General features: G+C 41.1%; 1 protein-coding gene across 1 annotated transcript; it reads right to left on the bottom strand.

Moving 5' to 3' along the window:
* Positions 1-676: 676 nt before the first annotated feature.
* Positions 677-16637, bottom strand: sh3d19 (SH3 domain containing 19). Its single transcript, XM_061083492.1, has 22 exons — positions 16565-16637; positions 14125-14220; positions 11152-11191; positions 9360-9400; positions 9017-9056; positions 8708-8840; positions 8053-8230; positions 7007-7966; positions 6302-6415; positions 6087-6199; positions 5442-5482; positions 5131-5344; positions 4964-5032; positions 4700-4837; positions 4543-4615; positions 3727-3857; positions 3567-3625; positions 3254-3483; positions 2226-2275; positions 1923-2109; positions 1244-1350; positions 677-1158 (listed from the first exon to the last, which is right to left on the bottom strand). Exons 1-22 carry the CDS (start codon positions 16635-16637, stop codon positions 1048-1050), a joined length of 3198 nt encoding a protein of 1065 aa, XP_060939475.1. The 3' UTR covers positions 677-1047.
* Positions 16638-20580: the final 3943 nt, after the last annotated feature.

Raw genomic sequence — 20580 nt, 5'->3', positions numbered from 1 at the left:
TAAAACAAGACATTTGAAGGAGAAATGATTTGCTAATCACTGACAACAAAGTTCACATGTGGGGAGACAGATGCACCAATTATTCTATAATGTGATCATGGACCATATGACTGATTGCGAGTCAGATCGTGGATCCATTTTTATAGTTTTATTAATGTAATGTGTGGTCATGCTTCAATTTCTGTAATCCTTAAGATTATTGTCCTCTCAGCAGTCTTGATTTTTAAACCAGCTGTAGCCCTGGTGTATGGCACACACATTTTAATATATTTTAGTAAATTTACTTTTCATTTATTTTAGATACTAGATGATTTAACAGGCATTTAAAACCTATTAGAGAATAACCCAGTGGTTTCCAACCTTGGCTTCTGATGCCTTACAAGAATTACAGTGTGGGACATTTAATTTAATATTATTCTGAAAATTCATGCAAAACCTAGTTTATATTCGGTGATCAAATAAATTACATTTTCCCTACCAACTAGCACAAGGAGAAAGGGTCACTCATCAATCTAATCAAACCTCCGGCCTCCTGAACTTTTACTTTGAAGGTGAGCTGTCTCTCTGTGCCCCTCTGGATGTCCTCGTTCAAGTTTAGCTTCTCAGGTTGACTTCCACTTCCTGCAAAGTGCAAAAATTACACTGGGCATCTTGAGTTTGCAGCTCTTATCTAGTGGTACTTTTTATTAAATATTTCCATGCATTTATAAACAAAGTTATGAAGGAAAATGAAATACTTATTATTGGTTATTGACCATATTTGTAGATGGGGGAACAGGACATAGGGAGACAAACCACTAGATGGTGCAAATGGTAAAGGATACAGTTAAAAAAGCAGGTATTTACAGATTTAATCGTACATATTTATTACATGATCAATTCAGTAAACGCTTCATTTTTAAGTTAATGCTGCAAATGATACAAGAGGTTGCACTAATTGGTAATAAAAGCTACAGTTCACGTAGGTCCTCCACTGCTGAAAGCTCCGGTTTGTCCTCAGGTATAAATCCTCTTGTGGTCATCTTTAGTGTTGCAGTTCTTTTTGTACTATCCCAGAACTTGTACATAGTTTTTAGGGACCATTGCTCGTTTCCCCCTTAAATCCCCCAGGAACCACTCTTCATCAATTGTCTCCAGGTTGGATATAACATCCCCCATCTGTGACAGAGGAAGAAATTAGTTGTTTTCAGATGATATCTGTGCTTTTTGAATGTTAATGATGGGAACAAATAAATCAGTGTACCTGCAGAGAGAGCTCCTCATCACATTCCGATGTGAAGTTAAACAGAGCTCTGCCTCTTCCACCAGCAGCAGCTTCATTCTGTTGGCTGTTAGATGACTGGGATCCTGCTGAGGAGAACATCCAGTACTGGTCAATGACAAATCACGATGGTTGTGACACTAAACAGTTTTAAAGTTGAAACTGAGTAGATAACTGACACCAAATGATTCTGCAGCTATTTCAACAATCTTTCAAGTCACTGTTCACACAAACTAAGAATAATATCTACACTCAAATCCTCAGTTGTGAGTATTTTTCTTTGAAGGATGAAATAGTAAAATGAATATCTATGAGTTACAGACAAACACAATAAGTAATTGAAGATGTCTATTTGAGCTCTGGTTAATTGCCTTGGCCAGTTTTCACCATTTTGTGTCTTGATTAATCAAAATAACCAGCAGACTCATCAATAAAGACTAAAGTAATTTCTAGTTGCAGCCATAGCACCAGTTGTGTTGTTTGTCACTATTAAAGGCCAATAAACATTTGAGTTATAGATGTAAAAATTTGACTAGAGTTCACCAAAGCAACATTTAACACCACGTTCCAACCGCATGGCTGCTCTGTAACACACTCACTGATTCCCCTGCAGCCAACAACACAATAACATGGACAAAGCACCACTGTGAGAGCTTCATACCTGTGCTGCTCTCAACAAAAGCCCTGGGGAACATGCCCTCTCTGCCGCTGAGCCGGCCACAGCTCCACTCAGCATTAATGTGCTTGGTGAGCAGGATGCAGTCGCCCTGCTGAAAGGAAAGCTCCTCCTCCGAACCCCCGGTGTAGTCGTACAGAGCCACCACCCAGTCCACGCTGGACTGAGAGACCTGCAAAGCAAAATGAAACACAAGAAGAGAGCTGAATTTCTGATGTTTAATTGATTTATCTTAAACCAACATCTTCTCTACACTGATGTCCCGGCATTTATTTAGGAACTGGTTACCTGAGCAGGTTTGGCCAACTCTGTTTTTGCACCTGGAGAGGCCACCATGCCTGTGGAGGGGAAATATGTCAAGGTTATTAAAAATAGAAAGCATGAATCTGGGTGTGTTATCATTAGTGTTGCATGCAAAGTCTATGTAGACGCTTCCATGGAGGATGCAGAGGTCAAGTACTAAGCTGGCCTAAAAAAGATAGATGCAGGGAAATAGAAACCAAGTTGTGAGGTTTTAGTTTAGTTTGACTTTAGATAGTAGTGTTGACTTTATTATCACCCATTGATTCCGAGAAAAACATGACATCTAAACTGTATTTCTGAACTCCAGGCTACAGTAAGTATGTGTGAGGGCCTCAGGTTCACTGTTGAGTGGAGAGACCTTCAGTAAAAAGCTTTCTAATGAAGCAGAAACAGATTCCTGTCATGCCACCGAGGGAAATGCGAACACAAACGAAAAAGATGGAGAGAGGCCCTTCACTCACAGACACTGCCACTCTTTTGTTTCAGAGATTGAGATGTTAACATGTTGACGGAATGTAAATATCCCCATTTAAGACAAACTCAAGTACCAGGCGTCTCAATTGCTCGGATACAAAAAGTGCAGTGACTCTCAGGTTCCTTATATTCTGCAACAAATCCGTCATGTTTGTACTGATTCATAACTGATGAAAACTATTGAAGACACATATAAATGCTGAATCACGACTGAATCCACATCGTCTCTGCAACACATTGGTTGAAGTTACAGGTTTCTATCTAAAAAATCCTACCCCACTAATAATATCCCGGGAAATCTCACAATGTTTAGGAAAAGTGATTAAAAAAGAAAATCCTGGATTTGCCACCGTGTCAGATCCACACCAAAATGTAATGGTTTCCTTCTTGGTCACATCCCCTCCCTCCACCAAGTGTAATAGAAATCTGTATATTTGTGTGTATTCCTGACAAAGAATCAAATGAATAGGGGAGGAAACACAACCTCCTTGGCGGATTTGATGAATTGACTTAGTTGTGGAGCTTTCACGTCATCATACCTGGCAGGGGTATGCTCCTGGGCGCTGTCTGCTGCCGACTGGGAGGTGGAGGCAGATCTTCAACCACCTCCACGAAGTTAAGAGGGAAGATCCCAGTGTAGACGCCGTTCTGTCCCCGAGCCCAGTCGTCTCCGACGTACTCCTTCAGCTGGATCACATCTCCCTCCGAGAACGACAGCTCGTCACTGTGCTCGCCCTCAAAGTCGAACCTCGCCACGCAGCGTGGACCACTTCACAGAACACAAACACACTTCAGGTTAGGGGGGGGCTGTAAAGACCTGTGCAAAGATTTTATCTTGTCTAAAATTTGTACCTGGCTGTTGCAGGTGGAGGCCTCGGTTTCCTGACAGGGAGGGTTTTTGGTGAATTTGACTGTAAAGAGAATATAAAATGTATTAATTATTTCAAGGAATCCTTATTCATCACATACATTTATAGAAAATCAGCCTTATTTTTCGATAGTTCAAACTCACCAAGACTTTGACATAATTGACAGGAAAGAAACCAGAGGATCCCCGACAGGTTCCTCTGTACCACTCGCTGTCCACCGGCTCCACCATGGTCACAACATCTCCTTCTCTCAGAGCCAGCTCTCCTGGACCCTCTGTGAAGACAAGAAACATCAGTAATCTAATGGCATCACACAAATATCCAAACTTACACAGAAATGTCCAACCCATTGTTCTGTTCTGTTCTGTTTTTAGACAAACAGTATATCTATGTTTTAGGAATGAACAGGCACAAAAAAAGAAAAATGTGCTTTCAGTCTTTATTGAAGCACAGTCACAACTGTAAATCGATTTTAACCTATTTTTACAACATCAAATAACTAATTGAAACTAAATTCATCAGAAACATGAACACAACTAACTAAAATGGAAGACACCATCTTTGAGAAAAACTGATATGACGTGTACATTGACTGTTTGGTTTGGTCCACGAGACTGGGTTTATAACCTATACTGCAACCAGCCACCAGGGGGCCACCAATATGATTTGGCTTAACTATTTATACATTTTTATATACAGTCTATGGCTCAGTTATATACATATTCCATTGATTATGTTTATATATAATTACATAAAAAAATTAGAATTAAAAATGTGTTAAAAAAAGAATATTATAAAAGCTCCCAGATGATTGAAGGGCCTTAACAGGAACTCAGAAAAGAAGCTTGAATTTCAAAGTAAAAGCCACCATATGTTAACAGGACCTTACCATTAAGCCCAAATACAGAATCGATGATGAGTTATTTCACAATCTCAGTGAGATTAAACGGATGTATCACCTGGGTTGAAGTCATGTACGACCTGCACCTTTAGCCCAGAACCGTCTCCTCCTGCAGCGCTTGTTGCGGAGCCCTGTTCAGAGACAATAAGGATGTAAATGTGAGGCTCAAGTATCAGGAACACGTTTTCTTTACTCATGACTGAAGGATAAGTTACCTGTGGTGGGGACACGTCTGCGGTAAGAGGAGTTATAACCGTCATGCGAGACCTGGGGACTCGTCCTCGGATGTCTCCCACCTGGCACTCAAAAGTGTTATGGTCAATCTCCGCCAGCAGGAGAAGAACTTCATTTTTCTATTGACAAAAAGGAAAACAAAGGGTATTAGATATCAGTCCGTCCAGAAAATGAATGTGTTATGTGTGAAGTAATCCACTTTTATGTCAAGGAAATGTGAAAGTCTGGGAAACTAGTTTGGTCACCTGAAGTGACAGTTCCCCTGTGTTACTGCCGTTGTAGTCATTGGCTGCAATTCCATGGGGAAGCTCAAGCTGGTGAGAGAAAGCAAAAAGAAAATGGAACATGTGCTCATCGTGGTGTATGTGAAACAGGATGGCAGCTCAGAGCCGTGCAGTGGGATCTGTCTCACTGTGTATTTGTTGTAGAGACGGTGGCCCGGCTTGGGTCTCGGAGGTAAGACGGGTCTCTTCCCCCGGGGCTTCTTAGCCTGTGGTTTAGGAGAAACGTCCCATGGTACTGACTGGGATCGACCCGTGGCCTGGAGGCTGGGTGGGGGAGGTCTTCCCGGGCCGGGCTTGGCTGGAGGTGGGCGAGGTGGGAGGTTTTTGATCGTGTTGGCCCTCCTAAGGTGCAACAACATCATCGAGGTGAGAGGTGGAAACATCTTTATCCCGTGAAACTAACATTTCGAACACTTGAGGATTTACTCCTCTCACTCACCGAGGCGGTAGCGATGGCTCTGGTCCAAACTGGAAAGAGTCCTGCAGAAGAAAGAGGATTTTCTTTATAAGCTCTAAAACAGACTCATTGAGCGGTTTACAGTCGTGGAAACCATAGTAACCAGGCAACCACACAAAGCATTCAGACACAGCTAAAGAGGCGTCAGTAGTTTGTTCGTGGAAAGCAGAGGAAAGAAAGCAGGTGAGATCCTCAGCTGACAGACAAGATGAACACGGCAGGGAAACGTTCTCCACTAGAAATGCACCAGAATGAATAGAAGAGGATAAAATAGCCTTATTGTCATTGTACTGCAACACTGACTGTAAATAAAGACGGACAATGAATCTCTTCTTTCTCCTACTTTCCAAAAATAAAGCCAAAATATCCCAGATTCAAGCTCTTGCGCCAAAGTCCCGGCGATACACATGCTCGACCGATTGCAAGTCAGTCTCAGCTGTCAACCATCACACTTCACCCCGTTTTCATAACATCAAGTAGGAAATTCGACTAACAATGGAGGAGGTAAGATATGTGAACTATAAAGTGGCCAGCCAACAGCTGACGTATCATCCATCTTTACATACAGTCTGTGAATTGTACAAAATACAACTGAGGGAAACTACTCCTCAGATTTATTAATCTTACCTGTGAAGGGAGGACGGGTGTGGACATCTGCTTGTGGATGACTGAGGAGCTCATGGAGCCCACAGGCTTCTGAACAGGGAGAGGAGGAGCACTGTCCTGAAAAGCATCTGAGACTGAGAAGAGACCTGTCTTTACTATAATGTACTGAAAACACCTGCTCCATTACCAACACAGGTGTAATGTCAATAATGTCATGTGACGTGTTGTGGACTCACATGAGGCAGGTTTGCTGGGGACCCTGATGGTGGTTGGTCTCCTGGTGATGCTCTGTCTGGGGAAAGAGACTCCGTTACTGTCCACACTGCGCTGAGGATCCGCTGGGACGTGATCTGAGGACAAAGACACTTGACTTCACTGCTGAGTATTTACAGCAAACACCTCTTTGAAGTGAGGAGTAAATACAATCCCTGCAGCACAGGTTAATGCTCTGTTATCTGAAAGAGTATTTCTACTTGATAAGTGCTCTGTGAGTTTTCTCACTCGTTCACATTGATCATTTGGAAACATATCTGGTGTCTACAGTTGCCTGTATTGTGACTTTTTGCAGTGCATGTGTCATCAAATTGATGAAGTTGTTTTCTTATTTTGCAGTGTGTTGATGCCTCTCAGCCACCCTAGCTATAGGGTTAGGGTTATACGACTGTGGGAATGAATGGTTGTATGTCTCTGTATGTCTGTCCTATGAGACGCTGACAAACTGTCCAGGATGTACCACTTTATCTTGGCTAGTGTGAGCTGGGATTGGCTCAAACCTCTCGTGACCCATGAAGGATAAGCTGTAGAGGCTTGTTCTGATTGAGCCATATCCGTTTGTCACATTGTTTTGAAAAGGTGCTTTATATAGAAAGAGTTGTCAAACTTATCTAATCTGCTGTAATCAGAAAATATTTATTTTATTTTATTCTACACAACGTACTTACTTGATGGCGTGCTCACATACTGGTTCTCAGTGGACATGGAGGTTGAGTTGTGGTTGTTGAAGTTCAGGTTTGGTTTGAGAGGCTCTTTGAAGGGCTTCACTGGAGGTGCCGGAGGAATCGGTGAAATCTCCCCTTCGTCGATGCTGTCGGCTCTGGTGAGTAAAGGAGGACGGGATCTGCCTGGGACGGCCCCCTTCCTGTGTAAAGTCTCCAGCTCCTCTTTTATCGACATTCCCACTGGCTTCTTAGGGGGTTGAGGTCTCGGGTCCGGTGCCTGGATTTGGGCTGAATGTACGGACAAGACGTTTTGGTAGACATCATCTGCGCTGAACTGAGGTTTGAGCGCCGCAGAGGGTTTTGCAGCGACTGCTGGTTTGCTGACGGCCTTCCTGGGTAGAGGCTCCGGTTTGACTGGTTCTGCCACATTTCCCTCCTGGCTCTCGAAGGCCTGGATTCTGGCCCGGATGTTACGTTGACTCATGCTGGCGTTCATCTCGCCAACAGCATCTTCACCCGCAGAGGCCTCGTCTGATTGGTTCTCCTCACGCTGGTTCTCTTCACCAAAGGCCTCTAATAGTTCCTGTAGATATTTATTTGAAGAGAAGTCCTCGGGATCAGAGGGAACGGCGTCACTGTCTTCACTGAGTTTGATCAGAGACTGAACCTCGACCTCCTCTGAAATCACCGGCTTTCGGGTTTTTCTACGAGGAAGCGGAACTGGGCATTGACGGGGTTCGGAGTTTGAAGAGGAGGAAGGAGTTTCAGCTGGAAAGTCCCAGTGTACAGTCACAGATCTGGTGTGAGGAGGATCTGCTTGGTTGGGTTGTTGTACGTTAGATTTAGATCCACTTTGATCCTCGGTGTTGGTGGAAGTGGTCTTTGTTCCCACAGGTTCAGAGAGCCGTCCTCTGTCCGCTGACTTCAGCAGCGACGGCCTCGGTGGCTTCTTTGGTTTTTCACCTGGAAACAAAAGTGAACGAACATCTTGAGAAACCGACGCACACTTGAAACTTCTCGCCAGCAGTAGTGATTCCTGTGTGTCTCACCGGCAGATCTTTTCTCAGCCGAATGTGGAGCAGCACTGGTTTGTGGGACGGCGGTGTCCTCCTTCTCAGGGTCGGTCTGTGTGGCGCTTGTAATGGTCCCGCGGGGGGCCGCAGTGGGCCTGACCACGTGATCCTCCTGGGTCTTCTCCTGGATCACCTGGTCATAGGATGGTGGGGGCTGAATCATGAAAGACACACACGCACACACAAACACACACACACACACACACGCTCTATAGTTAATACTTAATACTTAATTAAAGGAGGTAAACTGAGGACATGACCTCCTCGGTTTACTTTGACTCGTTACCTATACTACAATTTTCATATATTTTCAAATTCTGGCTATTGATGCTTAAAACCTAAGTTAATTCTGTGCTTGGTTTGTATATTCATTATTTCATAAGAACTGTTTGGTTCTTTTTTGGCAGTTTCGGTTCTGACTCGGCCCTTTGCTGCAAGTCTGCCCCACTTTCTCTCCACATTTCAAATTTACTCTGTCCTGTCATTAAAAGCAGAAATCAAAACGAAAAACTATTCTTGGACAAACCAGAGCCGCAAATACACACCCATAGAATCCTCCACAAACAGGTTTATATCAAAGAACGAAGCATTGCTCCTTTATAAAATCACACATGTGGATTCAAGTCTGTACCTGGGAGACGGTCTGGACGTCTGTCGACCAGCATGACTGAGGAGTGGGAGCAGGGAAAACCACAGAGGATCCTGCTGGGAACCAGTTGTTACCGATCAGAGGTTCAGCTGAGACGATGGTGATCTCTGGTCGCCTGAAAGACAAACCAGCAAGAACCATCAGGGCCTGAAACACAACCAACATACATCTACACATCCACATGGAATACCTGGTATTTCTGCAACATCCAACACATTAGATATTAATTCAGAGGACATGAGTGAGAATAAGTAAACATGAGCAGACATTGATGGAAACTGTTTAAATTACCTTCTGTCTCTGGCCTGGTCGCTCTGAGAGGTTGTTCTTGCTGAAGAAAGGAGAATAAAAGGTGAAATAAACATGTGTATTAGTTTGGTTTACATCAGCAAATATCACGTTATTAAGACACAACCTTAATTCTTTGCTACTCTTCTGATTGGAGCTATGTTGATCTCACTTTAACAACCCATGATACCATTGTCAAGTATCTGGAAGAAATCTTTAGATTAAATTGTACATAACAACCACATAAAATAACTGCTACATTAGTAAATACATCAAATAACCAATTCTGAATTTTCATTGTCAACAAAAATCTCTTTTAAACAAAAACTTCCAAGAACAAACTTACTTCGTTTGATTGCAGCTCGTATAGAAGACAGAGGACCTTGACTGAAAAACACAAGAGAACCTTTCATCAGTGTGTTGTGGGACACGGACAGACCAGAGTGTGTACATACCTGTGTGGTGACTCAGTTAAAAGAAAGGGACTCACCCCTGGTCAGTACTGTTCAAAAGACTCAAGTACTGTATATACCATTGAAGCTGATTTATGCAAAGATTTAAGATATAAAATAACATCTTAACTAAAAGGAGGGATAAAGGAAACTGGATATGAAAAGGTAAGAGCTATAAACAATGGAATAAAATGAAATAAATTGATTGAGAAAGGTAAAATAAAGAAAAATGGCACACACAAGCACTGTATATATATATATACTAAATATATAGTATAAAGATATAAGATTTAAAATAACATCTTAACTAAAAGGAGAGATAAAAGAAACTGGATATGAAAAGGTAAGAGCTATAAACAATAGAATAAAATGAAATAAATTGAGAAAAATGGCAGACACTACTTTTATATTTTTATTTTTAGTCAATATGATGCAGTAATTTATGATATATGCACATTTTAGTATTCATTATAACTGCTAAAGGGGTAAATATACACTGAACTGTAGAAGAGGAGCATGTGAATAAAAGCAGATAAGAAAAAGAGAAGAAACATGAATATTATATAAATAAAATATATGAAAAATATGAAGAATCACTTAAAAATTTTAAATTCAAATCATCTCCAGAGAGAAACTAACCGCTTCTCGTCTTCCTTATCCTCGGGCTGTTTTCCTCACAGAAGATGTCGACGTATTATTGTCTAATCCTTTACTATCATTACTTCACGCAGCGCTGTCATCATGTTACGATTCCCTTTTGTTCTCTCTCTCTCTTTTTAAAAAGACCTGAGGTGCTTTCTCTAATCCGCGTCACCCGCGTCTCCACCAACGTAAACAGGAGCAGGCTCGTTGTTTCCCTGCTCATTAAGAACTGTAAGGCTGTGGCAGGGTGACATGAACTATCAGGGGAAAGAGACGCGATCCTCTCTCTCTCCTCCTGGTTCCACGTGAGAAGCTGGAAACACACAAATCTTAAGGTGGAAGACATCCTGTGTATTTATATGACAAACTGTCTTTAAATTATTTTCCTGCTCTCTCTCTCTCAGTAATAATAATAATAATACTAATTATTCTGAATGTTATTGATAAAGCACTTTCCATTGACCCATTTCCAAATCTTTCAATATCAAAAATAAGGTTTCTTTCGTCTAAAGTGCTATATATATATATATAAATCCATCCCAATTAATCACCATGAAAATAACATGGATAGTTCCTTCGATGCTTTTGAGTGTAAAAATGACCAGACAGGTAGATCGAATTAGAATAAAGCAATGATCATGAGCTGAGAACAGACTAGAACAGTAAAAGATAGAATTATATATTGAATTTGGAGTGCAAGGTCATTTAAGGCTGTGAAAGTGAGCAAGAATATTTTTAAATCAATGGGAAATTCAGTGGAGACAGTTGTAGGGGGGATGTTTTGAGATTTCAGTCTGCTGGATGTTATTTGACATTTCAGAAAGATAATCACAATCAACAAATCAATTCTCCTGTTGACGTCCTCTCTATCTGTCAGTCAGTCAGTCCGGTTTGATCTGCTCATTGTTTGGTTCATTCACAGCCTCATCATCAGCAGATCTGACCGTTACAGAGACAATGAGTCTGATCCCAGCTCCACGCACACAGAGGCTGGAGCTATTGGAGCAAATATATAAACCCACAGATCAAGGAGGAATAACTCACCTGCAGTGTAAATGCTCTGGTTTGGTTCTTTCAGGACGATCTGGGGGAGGAAACAGTTTAATAAGCGATGAGTAGCAGAAATAATATCAACGACATATAGAGGCTAGTGTTCAATGATTTGCTTCATCAGCCAAAATAAATATAAACAACATTAACAGTTAAGATTCATAGTTAGACCTCACAGTGTGTGAGTAAATCATTAACTTTATTATGTTGCGACAACAAAAGACATGTTGTCTGATCTTCTATAGACAAAGGGACGTTTGTCACTTTGTAACTTTATTTTGAAGCAGGAAAAAACATCTGCTCAGACACTTTGAATTTAAACTTAATTAAGTACTGACTTCTGAAAGTGAGTAAATATCGCCACTTTAACCCGACATGATAAAGTGTTTATTCAAATTGCTTAAAAACAAAATAATCTGATAAAAGAGACAACAAGGGGGCTATATAAATTATATGTGGACGGTATTAAGAATAGAAAAGAGAGAGTATAAATAAGAATAAAAACTGAAATACTTTATTCAATCAAAGTAGAACTATTATTTATACAAGGTTATTTTTCTTACTGTTGACATACTACACTATACACTTCACTACACTACACAGATCAGGACTTTAATGTGAGACTGTATAACTTTTGACACTGTGGCCACAAGGAGCAACTACACTGCAAAGTAGTGAGAGTGACACAGAACAGACATGAAGTCAGCAAACTGAAGCAGATATTCAGTTATATAAACATACATAAGAAGATAACATTAGCCCTCGTAAGCTACTGGTCAGACCAGAACACGACTGTGGAGAGGGTTTGGATTTAAATGACTTCATTTTGACTTATATATCTAGTCTGACTAGATTGGGACAGTGTGAACTAGAAACACGTCACCCCGACCAGCCGGATCAACGATTAAATCTTGATGAACCAGTTGTCTTAACTGGAAATGAACCAGTTAATGAAGGTGAAGGTCACAAATCATTAATGCTTCCAGAACTGCGACGCATTTCAAAGCATTTTCACTGAAACCTTGTGCCGTCAAAACAACCGTTTGATATCATCTGATTCCTTATCAGCTGTAAGATAAACAGATGAATTGATAAACAGATTATAGCAGCTGACTAGGACCCAAGAAACTAAACAATACCACAATCTAACAGAACTGGACGTTGTGATAAAAATCTGAACATTAAAAAGATAAATAGGGTGTTGTTTCAATGTGGTTGACAGGAATATATGTGACATCAGAAATGATTCCCATTCAAAAAGCAAAAATGTGCCAGTCACTCTTTCACTTCATACCTTAATCAAACAACAGGTTCATTAGTTAGCAGCTGGGCTGAGGAACAATATTAGTAAAAAAAACAGTGTAATCCAACAAGAGGCAGTTTCCTTATTAAAGAGTGAAACCTGTAGAGACACTGGAAAGGCTGTGGGTGAATTCAGCTCTGGCCTGAAACCAGGAGCTCTTCTGCAGTCACATCCACCTGTCACACCTGTTACTTATCATGTGCCTCACTCCCACTCACTCAGGTTTCACTTTGGAAAAACATGCGAGAAAGCAGCTTCTCTGCTTTCAATCACTGAGAAAAGACTGGAGCTTGAAATGAAGTCACTTCCTTGCGGCCGTGTGGATCGAGAGCGTCGAGGTGGATGAACTATAACCCTGAACACAGACTTTCCTCACATAACAAAACCCTTACCTGTTGTGATGAGTTAAATAGTAAATCTGTCAGTACATTTCCAGTAAGATCCTCTCTCCCGGTGCAGCGACTGACTGAGTGTGTGTGTGGTGGAGCCCTCACACACCCACAGACAACAGAGAGGAGAGGGAGGGCCCTGGGATATCTCACCTCTCCTGTGTTTACGCGGCCAATCTCACTAAACTGGAATGTGGCTATTCAGGAAGTGCTGGTTTTCCTAAAAGACACCGTCACTGTCATTTGCCTACAGAGTGAGAGGTCATGGTTATATTCAGGTGACTCTGTGACACTCAAGACTGTGAAAAGAACATTTCCTTAGGATTAGTATGTCCTTTCCTCAAAAGCTGAAGTTGAATATTAGTGGAGTGGAAAACTGGAGAGGGATTATGAATGTAAAGGGCTGGCTGTTAAATAATTTGTTCTCCATAAATACCATCCTTCCTTCATAGTAAGTGGCAGAAATGGGAGAGATGGCCTTGACAATCAAATGATATATGAGCATTGACAGAGATATGTGATGGAATTAAAGGACAAGGTGAAACCCTTCCAACAAAATGTCTGGAAAGAGTCAAAAAGGACAAAGCAAACTGTTGAAGTAAGCTTAAATCAGAGATAGAGAAAATGCCGTATTACTTATATTAATGTGATCTACTAAATGTGTATTTAAAAAAAGAATCCAGGACCATGAATTATTCCCTGGGAAATTGAAGATAAAAAAAAGATTTGTCTGGAGCCACGCCAAACTTTTATGGATTCTTTTTGGCCCGTGTCCCATCAGTCTACCACGCTTTGTGGTACTCTCTTCAGTTTTTGTGTAATCCTGCCGACAAACAAACGAACACACAAACACAAACACAAAAAACACACACATACACACACATAAACAAACAAACAAACAAACCAGCAGGGGTGAAAAAAATAGATACAAATACAATAAATATCCCGTAATCCACTACATATCTAGAAGGAAATCACACAGATTTAGACTCTGCTTTTTAGAACTGATAAGATTCCTTATCACTCACACATTGAAAACGGGAGGCGGCCTCCTTCTGACACTAAAGTGGGAGGCGGCCTCCTTCTGACAGTTTCAGGAGTATCTGAACGAGATCAGGAAGAACGTCCTAAATCTGAGAGATCGTTGGTTAAAGAAGTTGAGAACGTTTACATTTTTAGCAAAATTGTCATCTGGGATCTGAGGCGTGAGGGGAGCTTTGTGTTTGAGATGTCCCACTTTTTCCTTCTAATTAAACATTTGACCCCGGCCCTGACCTGTGACCTGGCGAGCCCCCTCGTACTGTTTTGAATCATAATCCCAATCAGTGAGTATCTCCTGGTATTCGTGGGCCGTGGACACCTGGAACAACCCTGTCAACACAGGAGGAAGCTGCTGAAGTCAGCAGGACAGATTTCCCCTCACAGCCGCCCTGTCACTTGAACACATGCTGACATTACTCAGCACAACAGCAGCCGTCGGTGCAGAGCAGCTGGTGAAACGGCAACAAAGGGAAAGAAAGAAAAACAGTCCCAGCCTCTGTGTGTCACGTTACAGCAGAAACTCACAGTGGTGAAGCAGCAGATCCAGAGTCAGATAGAGAGTGTAACTTTAGTCTGTTACCAACAGGTTTGTGCAGGTTTGAGGACGAAACCGTGGATATTGAACGTGTCGTATTTATTTAGCATGATGTCTGGAACATGCTGAGATAAAAACACCACATTCACAGGTTTGAAATGAAAATGCTTGGTGCTCAGATCAAGGCCATGATGTCAATTGCAAAGCATCACATGTTAAAATGTTGTTGTCAGCAGAGGGTCTGGACAAAACTGACTTGAAATAAAACAGAACAGAGTGATGCTGACGGATTAGGGTTTATACGGCGTCAGCAGCCAACATGGAGGTTTAGTCAGAGAAGATTAGAAGGTAACAGAGCCGACGGGTGAATCACAGTGGAAACTCACAGAAATATGACCAATGCAGTGATGGAATGTGTTTTTTAACGATGATTTAAAAGGTTGAAAAACTACAAACACCAGCTTGTTCACATTGAGACGGACAGACGTGTCCATCCGGCAGCAGGTGGGGTCAGGGTGGGGTATTTTTAGGATGAAGCTGGGACAGTGGATGTAGATATTTGGGCACAAGGGAGTTGAAGATGTAAAGAACTTTCACACAAGGTGTTTCTAAGAAAAACCAGGAGCAAAGAAAGCTGTTATAGTCGTGAGGAACCTCTATTGTGAAGCTTCGTTTCTCACTCTGAGATCTGAGACAGCTTGTATTCTCCTATATCTGGCTGGCGGCTGCTAACAAAACCTATTGTTTGTTTAGTAAATCGCGTAAGTCAGAACTGAAAGGAAGGAGAGAGCTGTCTCCTCTTCAGCCACAAACGACACGTGGCACCGTGACGTGTAGAGTTTTAGGTAAAAGTCGTGAAGTGAGACAGACTGGTTCTCAGCTCTGTGCAGAAGGTGTGTGACAACGAGGAACAGAGACGACACCCAAGGTCGGTATTAACCATGGAACACAGTTGATATAATTACAAGGTGTCAACTGGTGTCACACCACTGTAGACTCATCATTGTGTATCATTGACAGAGGGTGTGTCGGTGTGTGTTTGATTCCCTGGGTATGAATGAAACCATAAATCAAACGGAATGAAAACAAAACGCTGTCCTATCTTGTTTCATGTGTAAAATGACAAAAAAAAAAACATTGGGCTCATAGTCACTTACATTGTGGAGATAAAAACATACCAGTCAGCTTTATATATATATCTTGAAGCTAGTGACTGGCCGTAAGACATAAAGTCTAACAGTTGTGTGTCTGATAAGAAACACAGGAGCATCAGAGGTTCAAAGTTCAAATGCACAGTTCATTCAGTTCATTGTCTTCATTAATACGGCAGTTTGTCCAAGAGGTGTTCTTATTCATTTAATTTTATAAGAATGTAAGAGCTATAATATGATATGAAGGTATTTGTCTGTGTGAGCAGATCTATTTAATGTTTTAAATTACATAGATTAACTGAACAAAGGCCAATTTGTCTGGTTGACTGAATGCTCTAAGCTCCAGGTTTTCATTTCTTCTCACAGTACAAATGTCATTGAGTCATTAAAAAAACATCCCAGTGTTTTAGTTCCCAACCTGCAAATCATATGTTTATCTTTTTATAATATCTAATATATCATGTTACACAGTTGTTTTCGCCATGTTTCAAGCCGATGTGGCAGATTTCCCTCGGTTTCACTTCTTCAATCTGTCTCTTCAAGTTGCTTTATTCCATTTTTTAAACTTTGTTCGGCCACCTTAGTCCTGTGTTCCACTTTATTCCTGGGTTTCACTTTATTCATGTCTTCTAAAGCAGCAGACTACAATGACAACCTACACAACTTTGACCATAGAGAATAAAACAGGTTGGATTATAACTGTGCTGGATTCAACAAGTTTTAAAGACTCTAATAGAATGCACCCAGTGAGCCGACCAATCACAACTCTCTACTTTAACAACAGATAATAAGCTGGGGGCACATGATAAACCGTTATTTGTTCATACACACAAACACACGCACACACGCACACACACACACACACACACACACACACACACACACACACACACACACACACACACACACACACACACACACACACACACACACACACACACACACACACACACACACACACACACACACACACACACACACACACTACCTGATGTCTGGCCTCTGTCCCGCACATCTCTGCGCTGCGCCTCGTTCTCATCTCCACGCAAAGCTTCATCCATCGCGATTTAACACAACTTTGAGATTAAAAACAAATAAATAAACCGACAACAAGAGTTTCAGGAGTTCGGCAGCAGTGGGTCTCTCTTCCATTCGTCCACACGGTCGATCCCAGCGGCCGCTGTCCACTGAGCACTGGGAGTTTCAGTGAGTCCTGCCCACAGCAGCACAGTCCCTGGTCTGCCCTGCACTGGGTGGGTGGTGCCACTCACACACAGTCACACACACACTCTCACACACACACACACACACACACACACACAGACACACACACACACACACACACACACAGACACACACACACACACACACACACAAACCACCATAGACACATTTTTTGTTCATTAGTCTGGGTTTGTTATGGAGGTTTTACTGCTTTAGAAAAACTTCAAGGTATCAATCAATTGCTAAATGTTATAGTAATGGAAAAAAACGTTATTATTATCACTATATTAATTTACAAGTTAAACATTAATAATTGGTGGCAAACAAATGGACCAATTATAAACAATTTGAAGATCACACTACAGCAACAATGTAAGAATCAAAATGTTTAAACATGTGTGGTTTAAATCATTATAATTATAGTCATTTTCAGATTTGTTTTGACAACTAGTGTTTTTTCTTCATGTTGAAGTTGTCAAGATAATTATATTTCCTCTTTAATTGTATTATACCATCATGACGTTCTAAATGCAGCTTTAAACCTCAATGACAGGAAATACTTTCAGGGGGAGAATTTAAATGATCTAATATTGGTCAAATATTAAAAAATAACCATAAAACAAACTGCTCAGCCAATAAAATACACGATAAGAATAAACTTTGATCAACTTCCTCCTCGTTTGAGATGCAGGCATGGCTGTGGGAAGTTGCAGTTAATCTTTCTTTCCACTAGATGTCAGTACATATCTGGGCATATTCATAGGCTTGGTTGTACCAAGTTAGAAGTAATAAATATATAAATATATGTAAATCAAAGTATTATATACTGAACTACGACTTGCATGAAGACAACTGAATAATCATCATACACTAATATGTGTTTTTATTAATTTATTTCAGATATGGTTTGATTCTAACTGCAACGTTCAAACTGTGAAGTGGAAAAAACCTAACATCCCTCAATCCAGTATAAATGCTGGTTCTTGTTGAAGCATAATTTCATGCTGGAAACCACAGAGATGATCTCAGATGGGACGTGGGTAGTGGAACTGGGCGGATTTAGGTCCAGAGAAGTTCAACTGAACCGGTGGAAAGTGTCCATTTTAAATACTTTATATACACTGTAGATTTAAAACATGATTTCATGTCAACACGATGCAAAGTTTGGGTAGAAAGTCTCTTCTTTTCTGTATCATTGGCTCAAACTTAAGAAATTAGTCTCACTTTTCAGTCCAAACAGATCACATAGAGATCAAATGTTTGCTCTATTATATCTAATCTCTTCTTTTATAAGTGTCTGAATCAAATGAACATATATCGTGAGATGAAAACACAACATAGGGCTGAAACTTCTGTAATTCTTTGTCCTACAAATGTTGACATATCTCAAAACCACAGGATTGACTCAATAAAGCCAAAACCTAATCCAATTTGTTATTATTGACCCTAACTTACTATAATAAACCAGTTTAAACACATCAGAATCAGAAGAATCAGAAGTATTTTATTGCCAAGTACGTTCACACATACAAGGAATTTGCTCTGGTTATTGGTGCAAACAATGAACATAGAAACATAAAAACGCAATAAATACAACATGCATTATAGGAGAGCAATAAAAAATGGGAAACCAGTATATATTTACTCACTGTTTACTTCTTATTTACTCACTTTTTACCAATATTTATACAAAGTAACATTTATTTTGAAATAAACATTTCTGAATAAAAATATATAAAAGAAAAAAGATATAAAAAGTGAAATGCTAAATGCAAAACAGTTAACAGTGTCAAACATTCAAAGTAATTCTCTTCTTGGATTCATCTGGACACTTCTCACATCATCTGTGTGAAGATTGATGTTTTTGAGTTTGAGAGTAAAGAGACATGAGAAGAACCCTCCTCCTCCTGTGGATGTGGCCTGGAGCAGCAGCTCAGTGGGAGGAGCTTCAGATGAGGATCAGTGGCTTCACCTTCATGTGTGTGAGTGTGTGTGTGCGTGCGTGTGTGTGTGTGTGTGCACGCCTTCCAGGTTAAGTAGCTGCAGATATAACTCCTCCGTGTACTGTAACCAAAGTGGGGACATTGTGGAGCTGTGACCAGGATCGAGCCGCTTCTCTAATCTGTGTGAGGACAGACTGAGTGTGTGTGTGTGTGTGTGTGAGTGTGTGTGTCTGTGTGTGTGAGTGTGTTGGAAATCTGCGGCTGTCAAAGCCAACATCCAGCCGGAGGATCGAGGAGCGCGACGGTAAGAGAGAAGGAAACGAGACCGAAACCCAAAGTCTGATCCGTGCACAACTGTGGTTCTAACTCTTGTGTTGACTCACAACACAACCGTTGTGTGTGTGTGGTTCTGTTGGACCACGTGTGTGCAGCTGGTTGTGTTGTTCTCTCTCTTGACACTTGAAGACACTGTGATTGACATGTGCAGCTGGCTGGAGGACTCTGGTGTCTCCGGTGTCTCTTCTCTGTCCAGAGCCCCGGGGACAGGCTCTGGTCTCGGCTGGTCTCACGCACAGGACCCGGGGACAGAACTGTGCTAGTTGTCTATACGTGATCTGTCAAAGTTAAAGTCTTTTCTGTTGTGTTTCCACTCTTCAGTGTTGTGTCCTCACCATAGAGACAGAGTGGACCCACCCCGGCTCCAATCGTTGTGTCATAGTTCACAATCCAGAGACTGCAGCCGGTTATTTACATGAAGGTGTGCACACACAAGGAATGTACTGTGGTGTGTTAATGCAAGTAGAAATATGAAAATAATATGAACAGTAGATAATTACATAATTGGACTTATGTACAGTAACCTGCCGCATACTACAACACATACTACTACTACTAATAATAATGATAATATTATTAAACTGTGTTTATGTTGCACTTTTCAAAACAAAGCCTGGAAACTGTGACCCAGATATAATCAGGAAAAGCTTTTTAATGTTTTGAGGTAAGATTCTTCCATCGTAAACCAGTGTGGATAAAATCATTAGAACAAACAAACAAACAAACAACTCAAGCAAAATCAGAGAAGGCTTTTTGATATCATCAGGTTTAATTGGCATTTTTTTAATCTAGTAAAGAGTCTTATCCCATTTTGTAGAGTCAAACCAATTAGTTACTTAATTGATTACTCTTTTATTAAAAACAACAAGTGTGATTGATTAATTTCCTCATTTTAATTCCATTATTTGGCCTAGTTTCCTCTCCCAGCTCATTTCCTGGTCCGGGGGCTCTGTCTCCTTTTAGATCTCGACCTGGAGTCTGGAGAAGTAACGAGACGTCTCAAGATGTGCAAAGGTTCATGAGGGATTAAGACGTCTAATGTCTAATCAGAAAGCCATGTAGGCCATGTGGGGCATTAAAGTAATAAACAGTATCTAAAAAGGAAACAGCTGATGAAAAGCAGCGTCACACACAGGGGATGAGTCGTGTGGTTGTGTCTCTGTGCTGTTGTTGTGAGGTCTCACATGGAGAAGAAGCCTGAGGGGCATCTCACCTGGGAGCGTGACCTCAGATATCTATAATGTAGAGGGGGGGGTGCTGAGTTACTGGCACACATTAACATTTCATGACCGGCCATCTCGTGTGTGTTCATGTGTCCAAATCAATGTCAGTCACCTGATCGAGCTTCTCTCTTCCAGCTGAGAGAAGAAGTCAGCACAAGTGGCTGAAACTGTGTTTTTGTTTTCAGTTTTTCTCTGTGGAAGAAAAAGTCTGTAGAGTAATTTCATCCTCAGTGGGATTTATTACTCTGCTGCTCCGGGGCTTGTTTCTTCCCCCCCAC

Source organism: Limanda limanda, chromosome 2 (assembly GCF_963576545.1).
Source record: "Limanda limanda chromosome 2, fLimLim1.1, whole genome shotgun sequence".
NCBI lineage: Eukaryota > Metazoa > Chordata > Actinopteri > Pleuronectiformes > Pleuronectidae > Limanda > Limanda limanda.
This window is presented reverse-complemented; position numbering and strand designations above follow the sequence as displayed.

Excerpts from the sequence above, each read along its gene's own strand:
- sh3d19 (XM_061083492.1), bottom strand. The coding sequence starts at position 16,637 with ATGGATGAAGCTTTGCGTGGAGATGAGAACGAGGCGCAGCGCAGAGAT. Across the intron at positions 5,345-5,441 it reads GAGCCATCGCTACCGCCTCG|GAGGGCCAACACGATCAAAA; the intron begins GTGAGTGAGAGG and ends GTTGCACCTTAG. Across the intron at positions 2,110-2,225 it reads AGTTGGCCAAACCTGCTCAG|GTCTCTCAGTCCAGCGTGGA; the intron begins GTAACCAGTTCC and ends TTTGCTTTGCAG.